At 43.6% G+C, this 16650-nt stretch overlaps 1 protein-coding gene across 1 annotated transcript in view; it reads left to right on the plus strand.

The window, feature by feature from the left end:
• Window positions 1-16650, plus strand: part of nhej1 (nonhomologous end-joining factor 1) — a 382674-nt gene that overhangs the window by 72687 nt on the left and 293337 nt on the right. The window contains exon 5 of the mRNA XM_059967614.1: window positions 10898-10956. Coding sequence (XP_059823597.1) covers window positions 10898-10956 — 59 coding nt within the window. The remainder of the gene's footprint in view (window positions 1-10897; window positions 10957-16650) is intronic.

Raw genomic sequence — 16650 nt, forward strand, 5'->3', positions numbered from 1 at the left:
AGCAAAACAGACCAGGCATATCGACCCCCAGATCAGGCATATTGACCCCCAGATCAGGCACACCAACCCCCGTATCAGGCACACCAACCCGCAGATCCCTCCTCCCTCTCAAAAAATGAACAAAAATGAACAGAAATATCGACTCCCAAATCCCTCTTCCTGCATAAAAAAACAAACAAAATGGATCAGGCACATCGACCGCACCCCACACAAAAAAACTGAGAAGTTTGGGCGAAAACAAAACACAGAATATAAACACTAAGATTGAACAATAGAGTCTATATTCTAAGTCCACATCCAAAACGCAGAAAAAACCTGGGCAACCATCTCTGTGTGCAGCAGCTGGCACTCCCCTCTCCGGTACAGAGCAAGCAACCAAAAGGCAAGCAGCGGGCACTCACCCTCTGCACTCGCTTCGATGCTTCAATCTCCTTCATCACTCAGCGAACAATGGAAGCTATAATTGGCAAAATGGAGCCAAACATTGGTTTGTGCCCCATCCTGCAGCCTTCTTGCCGTGAGGTTCACTCACACTACTCTGCCTCCTGGAATCCTCTCCGAGATGGCAGAGCGCAGAAACACCCAAATTGCAAAACACAGGCTCCAACAGTTCCAGAATCACATTCAAGATGAGAAACAATTGAAAAAAACATGGAAGAAGTGAAAAAGGTTTCCGGATCTATCCAGCAGATGTCAACCATTGGAGCTTTGTACACAGCCTCCATCTTGACCACAGTGTTTTACAGTGCACCAGCTGTAAGATCCCATTGCTGTCTGTAAGAAGTTTGTGTGTTCTCCCTGTAATTGTGTGGGTTTCCTCTGGATGTCCAGTTCCCCCCACATTCCAAAGATGCGTAGGTAGGGGTTAGTGAATTATTGTCATGATATGTTGGCACCAGGTGTGCGATGGCACTTATGGGCTGCCCCTAGTACTTTTCCAACACAAGTAACAAACACCACACTGTATGTTTCGATGTACATATGACAAATAAAGCAAATCTTATAGCTTTAGAAATGTGCAAGAGCCTTTGGTGACATACTAAACCTCCTCTACTCCTATCAAATTGGTACAACTGACATGCCTTCTTTCTGATTGCACTGATGGGTTTTTGGCCGTAGATAGATCCTTTGTGGTGTTCAAGATTCAAGATTGTTTACTGTCTCAAGAGAGAGGAGAAGGAAATAATTGTTACTCTGGATCCAATATAGCACAAATACAAACTCAATTAGATAAAGAACACAATGAAAACAACACACAAGTGGATTCCGGTTAATTTGCTGTGGTTAATTGGGACAGCTGCTTGCTTGGACAACTCTTAAACAAAAACTAATCGAGAAAATAGCTTCATCATACAGAAAATGCTGGAGGAAGACAGCAGGCTAGTCAGCAGGACAGACTGGTCATGACTCACTGAGCAGCAGGTCATGGTCCAAAACGAAAACCGTTCACTCTTTTCCATAGATGCTGCCTGGCCAGCTGAGTTCCTCTAGCATTATGTGTATGTCGCTTGGATTTCCAGCATCTGCAGATTTTCTTTGGTTTGTGATTAGGATTCCCTTCATTTATTTGGGACACTATGCCATTTAATTGGGACAGGAGACTAACTAGTGTCAATTGCATTCACTTGTGTGGCTGTTAGACACTGCACCATGCTGAGAGTGAACAGTTTTTAAATAGCATCAGTTGCATGTGTTTGTATTCAAAAAGCAATGATTTTTGTCACTGATAGTAGGTGAAAAATAAGAAGTATAACAATTCAGAAATGTTTTCCTCACTATGGTTTCAAGCAATTATGAGACAAATGGCCATTAGACATTATGGAGTGAGCAATTTTTAAATAGTGTTAGTTGTATGTGCTTGTGTTATCCATTTGGGTTGACGAACGTCAATTCAAAAAGCAGTGATTTTTGATAATTTTATTTTTTTATTTTGACATTATGCAAGAAGGCAATGAAGGTCATCCATTATTTGCACTAGGTGTCTTTGCTAATGTTGCTCATTTATAGTCAAAAGAATACGGCAGTGATGCATTCTATTAGGAACTAATGCACAGTTTTATAATACTGCAGTAGTATTGATAGTGTTCTAATTTATAATGTATTTCATTTAAATGCATAATTTGTTACTTAATTAAATGATAGTTAATTGGGCCAAAATGTTCTGGTCCCAGTTTATCCCAATAAACTGGAATCCATTGTATGTAAGATAGATTATATACATAGATTGAATGTATGTCTGAAAAGTGATGCTAGGTACAGGAGTGTCTGTACATCAGGTGCCTGACAGGAAATGATAAAGTCATTGTGATGGGGGGTGTGGAGAGATGGGTTAGTAGGTGAAGGTGTTGAATGACTATTGCCCAGTGCCACTCACATCTACTGTGACACTAGGTACAGGAATACCTGCATATTGGTTGACTCTGACAGGAAATTATAAAGTAGGAGTGGTGGGGTGGCTTAGTTGGTAGCGGTATTGATCAGCTTGATGTAACTGTTTTTGAGTCTGGTGGTCCTGGGGTAGATGCTACCTAGACTCCTCCCTGATGGAAGTGGGGCAAACAGTCCGTGAGCAGGGTGAGTGGGAACCTTCATGATATTGCTAGCCTTTTTATGGCACCTGTATATGTGATCCTGATGGCAGGTTTAGCTGGTGCCTGTGAAGTATTACACAGTTTTAACTACCCATTGTCACAGCACGTCCTGTACTGTGAGCAGTGTCCTGGGTTAGATATGTTTTGTATGTTTAAGCGTTTGTGGGTTTGTATGCTGCCTCTGTAACCCTCTGTGTAAGACAGTGTGTCCCTGTAAATACATGTGAGATCAACCGTCCCCATTTCCCCAGTCTAAAGAAAATGCGTTAGTTTAGCATGTTTTTCCTGGATGGTTCCAATTACAAATAGTCAATCAGAGAATCCTTCGTATTTACAGGAAAAATATTTGTCTGTGAGCATTAAAAGTAATATCAATCGTTGTTAGACGACAGTGTTTTGCGTAGGATGTGTTGATTTTTCTGTCAGTCAGATTAAATTTTATATGGAAGACTTTTTTTTTCAACCCAAAAACCATGCACAGAGATTTTTTTTAAGGAACTTGGGTTAGGTTTACAGAACTTAGATGATGTGTGTCACAGAGGCAATGAAAATCAAAAGGGTTAGGTGGAGGAATTGTTGATCTTGGACTAGCTGGGTGTTTGCAGTGAGAAATGCTTGGTGCATGTTAGTGCAGCTTGTAGTAGTGTGTGCTGTATAATGTTGATCTTTGTGTCAATCAAGTTGAATTTTAATCAGAATATGATCCAAGAGCCACAGAAGATATCAGGGGATTAGGTTCACAGAGTCTGTGTGACTTTACTGTTTCAATTGCAAAAAAAAAAGAGAAAACATTATTTAGATTTCTCTGTTGGGGTCGTCTACTGTATCCGGTGCTCCCGATGCAGCCTCCTGTACGTTGGCGAGACCTGATGTAGAACTGGGGGACTGCTTTGTTGAGCACCTTCGCTCCATCCACAAAAAGCAGGATTTCCCGGTGGCCAACTGTTTCAATTCCAACTGCCATTCCCATTCCAAAATGTCACTCCAGGACCTCTTCTACTGTCATGATGAGGCCACTTTCAGGTTGGATAGTCTTGATGAAGGACCTTGGCCCAAAATATCAAATGTTTATTCCCCTCCATAGATGCTGCCTGATCTGCTATGTTCCTCCAGCATTTTGTTTGTGTTGCTCTGGATTTCAATCTTCAGAACCCCTTGTGTTTAGATGTTTCTTTCCCTTTCTTCATTCTTGTGACTTTAAATCCTGATGTTGGGAGTAAGGTTTTGCACTAACAATAGCCAACAGCAGGTGCTGCTTGGACTCACTTTCAAGAAATCTACAAGTCTTCTTCTCAATATTATATATTTATTTATTTTCCATTTTCACAGTTTGCCTTTTCACTTCGGACGTTTGTCCTTTGTGTGTAGTTTTCCACTGATTCTATTTTATTACTTTGCTCTGCTGTGAATGCCCTCAAGAAAATGAATCTGAGGATCGGAAATGGTGACATATACATTCTTTAAACTTTGGATATGTTGCAAGAATTTAGGTGGTAGGAGGCTCCAATGCACAGTATTGCAAAAGCTTCAGAGAATTCTAGATTTAGTTAATTCCATTATGGGCACGAGGCCTCCCATCATCGAGAACATCTTTAAGAGACATCGGCATCCATCTCTAAGCGCCCTCACCTTCCAGACCCGACCTCTTCTCGTTACTGTCATTGGGGAGGAGGTGCAGGAACCTGAAGATACACACTTAATGCTTCAGAAACTGCTTTTTCCCCATCTCCATCAGATTTCCAAATGGTCCATGAACACTACCTCACTATTCTTCTTTTTTGTAGTATTTATTTATTTTGTAATTTATGGTTATTTTTATGTCTTTTCAGCTGTACTGCTGCCACAAATCAAATTCCATATCATATCAGTCAGTGAAGATCTGATTGGTGATCCTGAAGTTCCCTTCTGATTGGTTCAGGGCTTGAATGATACGGCCTCTTACAAAGTGAAACCAAGTGACACAGAAAACAACAAAGCTTTGCTCCCAGATGAGCTCAATGCCTTCTATACTTGCTTTGACCATCAAAACATGGAGGAGCTTTCATGAACTTCCACAGCCCCCCAAATATCCTTTAATTTCAGTCTCTGAGGCCAACATGAGAGTGAACCCATAGAAAGCATCCAACCCAGATGGGATACCTAGCTGATCAATAAAGGGCTGGGCTGATGAACTGGCTGGAGTGTTCACCACAATCTTTAACTTCTTGCTTCAGCAGTCTGAGGTACCCACCTGCTATAAACAGGCTTCAGTTTTACTGGTGCCTAAGAAGAGCATAGCAGCCTGCCACAATGATTATCGTCCAGTAGCTCTTACAGCCATTGTGGTGAAGTGCTTTGAAAGGTTGGTGATGAAGCATATCAACTCCTGTCTGAGAAGTGACTTGGACCCACTCCAATTTGTCTACCGCCACAGCAGGTCCACAGTAGATGCCATTTCATTGGCTCTTCACTTAACCCCTGAAACATCTGGACATCAAAGGTGCATACACCAGGACACTCTTTATTGACTACAGCTCAGCATTCAATACCATTATACCCTCAAAACTAAATGAATAAACTTCAAGACCTTCGCCTCAATACCTCCTTGTGAATTGGATCCTAGATTTCTTCATTTGCAGACCTGCAGTCTGGATGGCAACAATTTCCATCAGCAGAAGTGCACCACAAGGCTGTAGCCTTCTTATCTACCTGCTTTATACTTATGTATGACTGTGAGGCTAAGCACAGCTCCAAAGCCATATTTAAGTTTGCTGATGCCACAACTGTTGTTGGCCAAATGAAAGGTGATGACGAATCAGTACATAGGAGGGAGAATGGAAATCTGGCTGAATGGTGCCATTTAACAACCTTTACTTGGTGTCAGCAAGACCAAAGAACTGATTATTGACCTCAGAAGGAGGAAAATGGATGGTCATGTACCCATTGGGAGAATCAGAGGTGGAGAGGCTCAGCAATTTTAAATTCCTTGGTATTATCAGTTCAGAGGATCTGTCCTGGACCCAACATGTAAATACAATTGTGTTGAAGTCACGACAGCACCTCTACTTCCTTAAAAGTTTGCCAAGATTTAGCATGACATCTGAAACTTTTGACAAACTTCTACAGATAGGTAATGGAGATTGTATGGACTGGTTGCATCATAGCCAGGGTTGGAAGCACCAACGCCCTAGAATACAAATTCCTACAAAAAGTTGTGGATACGGCCCAGTCCAACACAGGTAAAGCCCTCCCCCCATTAAGCATATCTACATGGAGCACTGTTGCAGGAAAACAGAACCCATCATCCAGGACTTCCACCACACAGGCCATGCTCTCTTCTCACAGCTGCCATCAGAAAGAAGGAACAGGAGCTTCAAGATCCACACCTCCAGGTTCAGAAACAGTTATTACCCCTAAACCATCAGGCTGTTGAATAAGACGGCATAACTTTACTCAACTTCACTAGCTTCATCACTAAATTATTCCCACAACCTATGGACTCACTTTCAAGGACTCATCATCTCATGATCTTGGTAGTTGTTGCTTATTTATTTATTATTATTATTATTACTTTATTCTTTCTTGTTTTTTCCTTTTGTATTTGCACAGTTTGTTGCCTTTTGTACACTGGTTATTTGTCCATCCTGTTGTGTGCAGTATTTCGTTGATCCTATTGCGTTTCTTGGATTTACTGTGTACGCCCACAAGAAAATGAATCTTAGAGTTGTATATGGTGACGTAATTGTACTTTGATAATAAATTTACTTTGAACTTAACCATGCCCACAGCTCAGTAACACTAATCCTAACCATGCCCACTGCTCACTCACCCTAACCATAACCATGCCCACAGTTCACTGACCCTAATCCTAACCATGACCCCAGCTCACTAACCCTAATCCTAACCATGCCCACAGCTCACTAACACTAATCCTAACCATGCCCCCAACTCACTAACACTAATCCTAACCATGCCCACAGCTCACTAACACTAATCCTAACCATGCCCACTGCTCACTCACCCTAACCATAACCATGCCCACAGTTCACTGACCCTAATCCTAACCATGACCCCAGCTCACTAACCCTAACCCTAACCCTAACCCTATTGTGTTTCTTGGATTTACTGTGTACGCCCACAAGAAAATGAATCTTAGAGTTGTATATGGTGACGTAATTGTACTTTGATAATAAATTTACTTTGAACTTAACCATGCCCACAGCTCACTAACACTAATCCTAACCATGCCCCCAACTCACTAACCCTAATCCAAACCATGCCCACAGCTCACTAACACTAATCCTAACCATGCCCCCAACTCACTAACCCTAATCCAAACCATGCCCACAGCTCACTAACACTAATCCTAACCATGCCCACAGCTCACTAACACTAATCCTAACCATGCCCCCAACTCACTAACACTAATCCTAACCATGCCCCCAACTCACTAACCCTAATCCTAACCATGCCCACAGCTCACTAACACTAATCCTAACCATGCCCCCAACTCACTAACACTAATCCTAACCATGCCCCCAACTCACTAACCCTAATCCAAACCATGCCCACAGCTCACTCACCCTAATCCTAACCATGCCCACAGCTCACTAACCCTAATCCTAACCATGCCCACAGCTCAGTAACACTAATCCTAACCATGCCCACAGCTCACTAACCCAAATCCTAACCATGCCCACAGCTCAGTAACACTAATCCTAACCATGCCCACAGCTCACTAACACTAATCCTAACCATGCCCACAGCTCACTAACACTAATCCTAACCATGCCCCCAACTCACTAACCCTAATCCTAACCATGCCCACAGCTCAGTAACTCTAATCCTAACCATGCCCACAGCTCACTAACCCAAATCCTAACCATGCCCACAGCTCACTAACCCAAATCCTAACCATGCCCACAGCTCACTAACACTAATCCTAACCATGTCCACAGCTCACTAACACTAATCCTAACCATGCCCCCCTCACTAACCCTAATCCTAACCATGCCCACAGCTCAGTAACTCTAATCCTAACCATGCCCACAGCTCACTAACCCAAATCCTAACCATGCCCACAGCTCACTAACCCTAATCCTAACCATGCCCACAGCTCACTAACCCTAATTCTAACCATGCCCACAGCTCACTAACCCTAATCCTAACCATGCTCCCAGCACACTAACCCTAATCCTAACCATGCCCACAGCTCACTAATCCTAATCCTAACCGTGCCCCCAACTCACTAACCCTAATCCTAACCGCCCACAACTCACTAATCCTAATCCTAACCATGCCCCCATCTGACTGACCCTAATCCTAACCATGCCCACAGCTCAGTAACACTAATCCTAACGATGCCCACAGCTCACTAACCCAAATCCTAACCATGCCCGCAGCTCAGTAACACTAATCCTAACCATGCTCCCAGCACACTAACCCTAATCCTAACCATGCCCACAGCTCACTAACCCTAATCCTAACCATGCCCACAGCTCACTAACACTAATCCTAACCATCACCACAACTCACTAATCCTAATCCTAACCATGCCCCCATCTGACTAACCCTAATCCTAACCATGCCCACAGCTCAGTAACACTAATCCTAACCATGCCCACAGCTCACTAACCCAAATCCTAACCATGCCCACAGCTCAGTAACACTAATCCTAACCATGCCCACAGCTCACTAACACTAATCCTAACCATGCCCACAGCTCAGTAACACTAATCCTAACCATGCCCACAGCTCAGTAACACTAATCCTAACCATGCCCACAGCTCACTCACCCTAACCCTTACCATGCCCACAGTTCACTGACCCTAATCCTAACCATGCTCCCAGCACACTAACCCTAATCCTAACCATGCCCACAGCTCACTAACACTAATCCTAACCATGCCCACAGCTCACTAACCCTAATCCTAACCATGCCCACAGCTCACTAACCCTAATCCTAACCATGCCCACAGCTCACTAACACTAATCCTAACCATGCCCACAGCTCACTTACCCTAATCCTAACCATGCCCACAGCTCACTCACCCTAATCCTAACCATGCCCACAGCTCACTAACCCTAATCCTAACCATGCCCACAGCTCACTAACACTAATCCTAACCATGCCCACAGCTCACTAACCCTAATCCTAACCATGCCCACAGCTCACTAACCCAAATCCTAACCATGCCCACATCTCAGTAACTCTAATCCTAACCATGCCCACAGCACACTAACTCTAATCCTAACCATGCCCACAGCACACTAACACTAATCCTAACCATGCCCACAGCTCACTAACCCTAATCCTAACCATGCCCACAGCTCACTAACACTAATCCTAACCATGCCCACAGCTCACTAATCCTAACACTAACCATGCCCACAGCTCAGTAACTCTAATCCTAACCATGCCCACAGCACACTAACACTAATCCTAACCATGCCCACAGCTCACTAACCCTAATCCTAACCATGCCCACAGCTCACTAACACTAATCCTAACCATGCCCACAGCTCACTAATCCTAACACTAACCATACATCCTTTGAATGTAGTGGGGAACTGCAGCTTGCAGAGGAAACCCATGCCTTCGCAGCAAGAAAGTACAGAGTCCTTACAGACAGTGATGGGAATTGACCCTCAATCACTGGTTCTGTAATGTGTTACACTTAGCGCTACACTACCATGCCATCCTGATAGGAGGTAATGGTGACATGAGGAGAATACATTGGGATTAGTGAAAGACTGGTGTAAATGGTGTTTAAGATCAGGGTGAACTAGGTGGGTAAGGATCCTGTTTCACTGGTGTGTTATTTTTGACTCTAATATTGCTTCAAGAGGACCTTTTTCCACTCAAGTCTTTTGGACTTTGAATTACCATTGACTCAGAATGAGGAGCACTGCCCACTGACCACAGCTGGCTTTATCCTCGTGTGGACTGAGGTGCGATTGGGCTGAGATGGTCTTATATCCTGCCAACATTTCAGGCCCATGTTGGTTTGATGGATAAACACTTGGTGGACTTAATAGGAAGAACTGGTTTGGTTGGAGTTGAGGCTTATGTAATGCTTGGGTTTACCAACATAGCACAACAATGAGTTCCTGCTTATTCATCCAGAAAGACTATCTTACAATGTAGCTGACACAAAGGTTGATCATGTTGTGGATGGCACAGAGCAGGGGTTCCCATTGCCATGAACCAATACCATTAAGCAAGGGGTCTGTGGACCCCAAGTTGGGAATCCCTGTTGTAGAGTTGTCATAGGTTACAATGTCACATTGACAAGATGCAGAGCTGGGCTGAGAAGCGGCAGATGGATTTCAATCTGGAGAAGTGTGATGTGATTCACATTGGAAGGTCAGCATAGTAGAAGTACAGAGAGATCTTGGGTCCACACAGATAGATCCCTCAAAGTTGTCATGCAAGTTGATAGGGTGATTAGGAAGATGTTTGATTTATTGGCATGTTCATAGGTGTAATAGTCAGATAACGAGTTCAAGAGCAATGAGGTAATATTGCAGTTCTATAAATCTCTGGTTAGACTCCACCTGCAGAATTGTGTTCAGTTCTGGTCCCCTCATTATGAGTAAATTCCAGAAGCTTTAAAGATGGTGCAGAGGAGATTTATTAGGATGCTGTCTGGACTAGAGTGCATGGAGATATATTGGATGAGACAGAGCTAGAGTGGAGGAGGATGAGAGGTCACTTTATAGAGCTGGAATAAATGATAAGAAGCATTGACATAGTTGACAGCCGGCAAATTTTTCCCAGGGCTGAAATAGCTAATATGAGAGGGCATAATTTTAAGGTGATTGGAGGAAAGTATAGAATGAGGTACATTTTTTGCACAAAGACGGTGCATCAAATGTGCTAGTAGAGGTTGTGGTGGAGGCAGATACATTAGGGACTTTTAAGAGGCTCTAGATGAAGGAAAAATGGATGGGTATGTGGGAGAGAAGGGTTAGATTGATATTAGAGTAAGTTTAAAGGTAGGCACAATATCATGAGCCAAAGGGCGTGTACTGTGCTGTAATGTTCTATGTTCTAATGTTAATGAGAATGTGGTGGTGAAAACCCATGATGTGGGCTTTCGTGGGGAGTTGGCAGGGATTGTTCACCATCCAAAGCAGTATCTGTATACTTGGCCAAAGAAGGACAGCATCCTGCAGTAAGCTCATTGTCACCTGGTTGTCATATACCCAGAATCTGTAATATATATAGTATTTCTGTTCCCCCATTATTCCTAGAATAAAACTGAAACAGCTGTGTGTTTTTCAGTGGATGATATTTCATCATGTTTTTTGCCTTGTGTTCCTAGATCGCTTGTCAACGGATATTTTCAATGCAGAAGAGTTTAAGGAAAGGTTTCTCACAGAGGTAAGAATGATTGGATTGGCTCGTGGAAGGGGGTTGGCAAGCAGGACTTGTGATTATTTTGGGCAAGTCCACAGGGGCTTCCTGAGGCGTTGGAGGCACATTTTATCCCTTGATTGCTTCACCTTGCGATGAGAGTATTAGTGACTAAATGTGGACAACAGTGCAAGAATTTTGTTGGAATAGAGATTTGGCAGAGCTGTTTTATGGGCTCAGGCACTTGAAACTCTGGCATCTTGGCTAAGCACAAATTTCACTAAATTAACCTGCAGTATATTTGTGATGGATTCTAAAACTGTTTCAAAGCTTTGGTGAATGAAGTAGAATTTTACAGTGGATCTTTCAACTCAGTAAGATTACAGTGATGTTCTCTTCTTACACAAACATTCTTTTACCCTTTTTTCTCACCAACAGCATAATCTGTTTTTTCTCCTGTTTCCCTTGGCTGCATCTCTTTTGTTCCCCCCAGCCCCCTCTATGGTAGAGAAATTTGCATCCTATTCTCACTCTCTACTCACTGTCTGTGTGGATATACAGCTATGTGGCGAGCTAACCAACTTCTCAAAAATCGCCTGATGTGGAAGCTTTCTTCCAGGGTTTTTAATGGGACTTCTTTTAATTTGTAAAACAAAAACACCGATTTGTAAAAAACCGATATTGCTGTTTTCTTTTAATTTGTAATACACCGATATTGCTGTTTCAAGGTAAATGAAGAGTGGATGGAGATGTATATGCTGTAAATCAGAATAATAATTACCGTGCAGTAAGTGCTATAAAAACAGCTTGTGTACAGGAAGTGATGTATGAACAAAATGAACTGCGCCTCCAGAGGCCAGAATACACTCTCTGGGTAAAGCAATGGCTCTTGAATTCCTTACTGGATCTGTTAGGAACTGTCTTTGATTTATAGCTCTGTTGGATCCTGATGCTTCTGCGATCCCGAAGTCAAGAATGAGGCTTAAAGCTTGTTGCTTACAATCAATTTATTAAGTGTTACAAGAGCAAAGAAAGAGAGGAAGAAGAAGCATTGTGAGAGACAAAGAAAAGAGAAATCTAAAAGTAGTGTGGTCTTCTCCAACAGAACCACTAGTAGAAGTACTTCCATCGATAGCAATTAACCAATAGGATAGCCAGATTCAAGTAATATGACACCGCCACTGAAACCAGGAAGTTTTCAGAAAAGTACAGAGGCAACCGTAACCACTGGAAAACTTAACTGAAAATGTATATGGGTAATTATATAACAGTACAAACACATTTAACTGCAAGAAAAATAACAATTCTACACCCAATCCAACAGCTGGTAGTTTTAACTATCCTCCAAGTAGAAATGGCATTTCCCTATCCATCTTGCCATTTCATAAATTGAAAGCCCTCTATTAGATCAGCTCTCTTTTCTAGAGGAAACATCTTGTGGAGTCTCACCAGAGAAACGTTCGTTCTGTGTGTTGGCATCATATTCATGATTCCTGCATGCTCTTCCTCTCTTATTTCTGTGTTTCTTACTTGGAGACCAAAGTTGTGGGCTATTAAGTGTGGTCTAACCATGACTACTTGTATGCTTAGTGTTTTCTCTGTTCATAAAGTCATTTCCCATTTGAAGAAACATTTCATGGTCTCCTTACGGATTGTTGCAACTTTATGAATCCCTGTCCCTCTCCTGTTTGGTATATTACAGCATAGCCTTTCCCGGCTCTGTCAAGAAACACACTAGTTTGCACAACTTAAGCTGCAGTATTTCTCAGAAGGAAAGCGACTGGCCTGTGGACTTCACTCGCATGCACAACCACAAACCAGGAGGGGAGTCTCCTTTTGCTGTGCCATGTGTCTGTTGTGTCAGGTGGTAACTACAGAGATGTCTGTGGAGGTGAAGCCTTGCTGAACTGAATTAAGTATATGGGGCAAACATGAGGAAATCTGCAGATGCTGGAAATTCAAACAACACACACAAAATGCTGGTGGAACACAGCAGGCCAGGCAGCATCTATAGGGAGAAGCGCTGTCGACGTTTCAGGCCGAGTCCCTTCGTCAGTCCCTGCGTCAGGTCTCACCAATATATAAAAGGTCACACCGGGAGCACCGGACACAGTATACCACACCAGCTGACTCATAGGTGAAGTGTCACCTCACCTGGAAGGACTGTCTGGGGCCCTGAATGGTGGTGTGGGAGGAAGTGTAAGGGCAGGTGTTGTACTTGTTCCGCTTACAAGGATAAGTGCCAGGAGAGAGATCAGTGGGAAGGGATGGGGGGGGGGGGGGAAACGAGTGGACAAGGAAGTTGCGTAGGGAGCGATCCCTGCGGAGGGCAGAAAGAGGGGGGAGGGAAAGATGTGCTTGGTAGTAGGATCCCGTTGGAGGTGGCGGAAGTTACGGAGAATTATACATTGGATCTGGAGGCTGGTGGGGTGGTAGGTGAGGACAAGGGGAACCCTATCCCGAGTGGAGTGGCAGGCGGATGGGGTGAGGGCAGATGTGCGGGAAATGGGAGAAATGCATTTGAGAGCAGTGTTGATGGTGGAAGAAGGGAAGTCCCTTTGTTTAAAAAAGGAAGGCATCTCCTTTGTCCTGGAATGAAAAGCCTCACCCTGAGAGCAGATGCGGTGGGGACGGAGGGATTGTGAGAAGGGGAGTTTGCAAGAGACAGGGTGGGAAGAGGAATAGTCCAGGTAGCTGTGAGAGTCTGTAGGTTTATAGTAGATATCAGTAGATAGGCCGTCTCCAGAGATGGAGACAGAAAGATCACGAAAGGGGAGGGAGGTGTCTGAAATGGACCAGGTAAATTTGAGGGCAGGGTGAAAGTTGGAGGCAAAGTTAATGAAGTCAATGAGCTCAGCATGCGTGCAGGAGGCAGCGCCAATGCAGTCGTCAATGTAGCAAAGGAAAAGGGGGGACGGTTACCCGTATAGGCTTGGAACATGGACTGTTCCACAAAGCCAACAAAAAGGCAGGCATAACTGGGACCCATGTGGGTGCCCATGGCTACACCTTTGGTTTGGATGAAGTGGAAGGAGCCAAAGGAGAAATTATTGAGAGTAAGAACTAATTCTGTGAGACAGAGGAAAGTGGTGGTAGAGGGGAATTGGTTAGGTCTGGAATCCAAGAAGAAGCGGAGAGCTTTGAGACCTTCCTGGTAGGGGATGGAGCTATATAGGGACTGGACATCCATGGTGAAAATAAGGCAGGGAACTTAAAATCATTGAAAAAATTCAAAGCGTGAGAATTGTCACGAACATAGGTGGGAAAGGATTGAACAAGGGGGGAGTATATGGGGTTTTTCTGGGCTTCTCTGTTACATGGCAGATTGTCAAGATAGTTTAAAGCCATTTCCAATTCATGAGTGTAAAGGAGAACAAAATAATTGTTACTCCAAATCTGATCTACCTAAAAAAAAAACACAATAAGATAAAGAACACAATAATTAAAAAAACACAATATATATATAAAGAAGATAGCTTATGTACATATACTGATTGTGAAGTATGTGTGTAAAGTGGTGCTAGGCATAGGAGTTTCTATACATAAGGTGACGAGGAGGAAATGAAAAAGTACTGGTGATGGGGTGTGTGGAGGGGTGGGTTAGTGGGTGGAGGTGTTGATTAGCCGACCTGCTGCTGTTTTTGAGTCTGGTGGTCCCGGTGTGGATGTTACATAGCCTTCTCTCAGGTGGGAGTGGGACAAACAGTCCATGAACAGGGTGGACACCATGATACAGTTTGATTACCTTAGTACTTTTTCTGACCTACTTACTGTATGCTTTATTCTGTGGAATTATTTATAGAAATTCTTATGGATGGTAACAGTCTTTTCCCCAGAGTTGGGGAGACCGTAATCAGGAGGCACGGACTTAGAATGAGAGGCTAAAGTTTTTTCAGACGGAGGGTGGTGAGGATTTGGAATGAGCTGCAAGAGGAAGTGGTTGAGGCAGATACCATAGCATCATGTAAGAAGTATTTGGATAGCGGGTGGGCATATGGGCTAAGCATAGAAAATTGGAACTGTGGTCGACATGGACTGGTGGGGCTGAAGGGCCTGTATTGGTGCTGTGCTGCACTGTGACTCTATCACACTCCACTAATAATTCAAGCTCTCACAGAGCAACAGTTTGATATAGAACAAGGCACCCTCTACACTGCCCATCAAACCTTCCCACAGCAAGTACAGCATGTATCAGATATGGAGAAAACCTGCCTCTACACTGTTCCATCACGTACTCTGTCAGTGTAGGGATAGTATGGGTCGTCAGGATAGTTTAGCAGTTAAGGTGACAACGTGGGGTGTTCCTGAATTCAGAGTTCAATTCCAGCACCCTCTATAAGGAGTTTGTACATTCTTCCCATGAATGCGTGGGTTTCCTTCCTGTGCTCTGGTTTCTTCCCACAGTCCATAGACATACCAGTTAGTAGGTTAATCGGTCATTGTGAATGGTCTTATGATTTCTTTGAGACCCATGGGTCGACCATGGATGTAGTGTCCCAGCTGTCTGCATGACACGTAAGCTAGTATGCAAGCCAGGGCAGTACATAATGGAGAGAAAACTGTTGCCTATGTAGTAGCCCTCCCCTCTCCACGTAGCTAATTAATTCAAAGGAATGGCAGAGACCAGTACAATTTGGCATCATCAGCATTGTAGCATTGCCTGTCAGCATTGAACTCAACGTAGGACTGCCTTAGGGACTCCAGGTAAGGAGTTTTCCTTGGAGCTTACTCTCGAAGCCTTAGCCATGTATGGGTACAGTGGAAGTTTGAGATCAGACTTTTTCTTCATCTAGATGAGCTGCTAAACACGGCTAATGAGCCCTATCTGCCTGAAGTGACTGGTTTTAAGGCTCAAGTAACCAGTCTTTGCCCCTTCTCCTGTCAGTAGAAATGGTTCTGTCAGGCTTAGTAGCTAAGCCACATGTGAAGGCCAGGAGCTGGACTTGGTTGTCAGAGGCTATTTGAGGTGCACTCCATTGGGAGCATTTAATAGTAGTGTGAGCTTATCTCCACTTCCACCCTTTGTTATAACCTCAGTCTTCATGAAGCATCTTGGCTCAAAGTGTCAACTGTTTATTATGGACCCTCTCCACCCTTGATCCCCTAATGAGGACTGGCTTATGGACTTCTGGCTTCTTTTTCCTGATTTTGGTTTTGTTGATGTTTAGTGAGAGGTTGTTGAGGCATCACTCAGCCAGGCTTTCAGTCTCCCTGTGGATAGGCTATGTTGGCTCTAGAATAGAACCAATAAACCATAGAACATTACAGCACAGAAACAGGCCTTTTGGCCCTTCTTGTCTGTGCCAAACCGTCTTTCTGCCTAGTCCCACTGACCTACACCTGGCACATATCCCTCCATAAATCTGTCATCCATGTACCTGTCCAAGTTTTTTTTAGATGTTAAAAGTGAGCCCGCATTTACCACTTCATCTGGCAGCTCATTCCACACTCCCACCACTCTCTGTGTGAACAAGCCCCCCCTAATGTTCCCTTTTAACTTTTCTCTTTTCACCCTTAACCCATGTCCTCTGGTTTTTTTTCTCCCCTAGCCTCAGTGGAAAAAGCCTGCTTGCATTCACTCTATCTATACCCATCATAATTTTATATATCTCTATCAAATCTCCCCTCATTCTCCTACACTCCAAGGAATAAAGTCCTAACCTATCCAACCTTTCTCTGTAACTCAGTTTCTCAAGTCCCAGCAACATCCTTGTAAACCTT

Source organism: Hypanus sabinus, chromosome 4 (assembly GCF_030144855.1).
Source record: "Hypanus sabinus isolate sHypSab1 chromosome 4, sHypSab1.hap1, whole genome shotgun sequence".
In the NCBI taxonomy this organism is placed as follows: domain Eukaryota; kingdom Metazoa; phylum Chordata; class Chondrichthyes; order Myliobatiformes; family Dasyatidae; genus Hypanus; species Hypanus sabinus.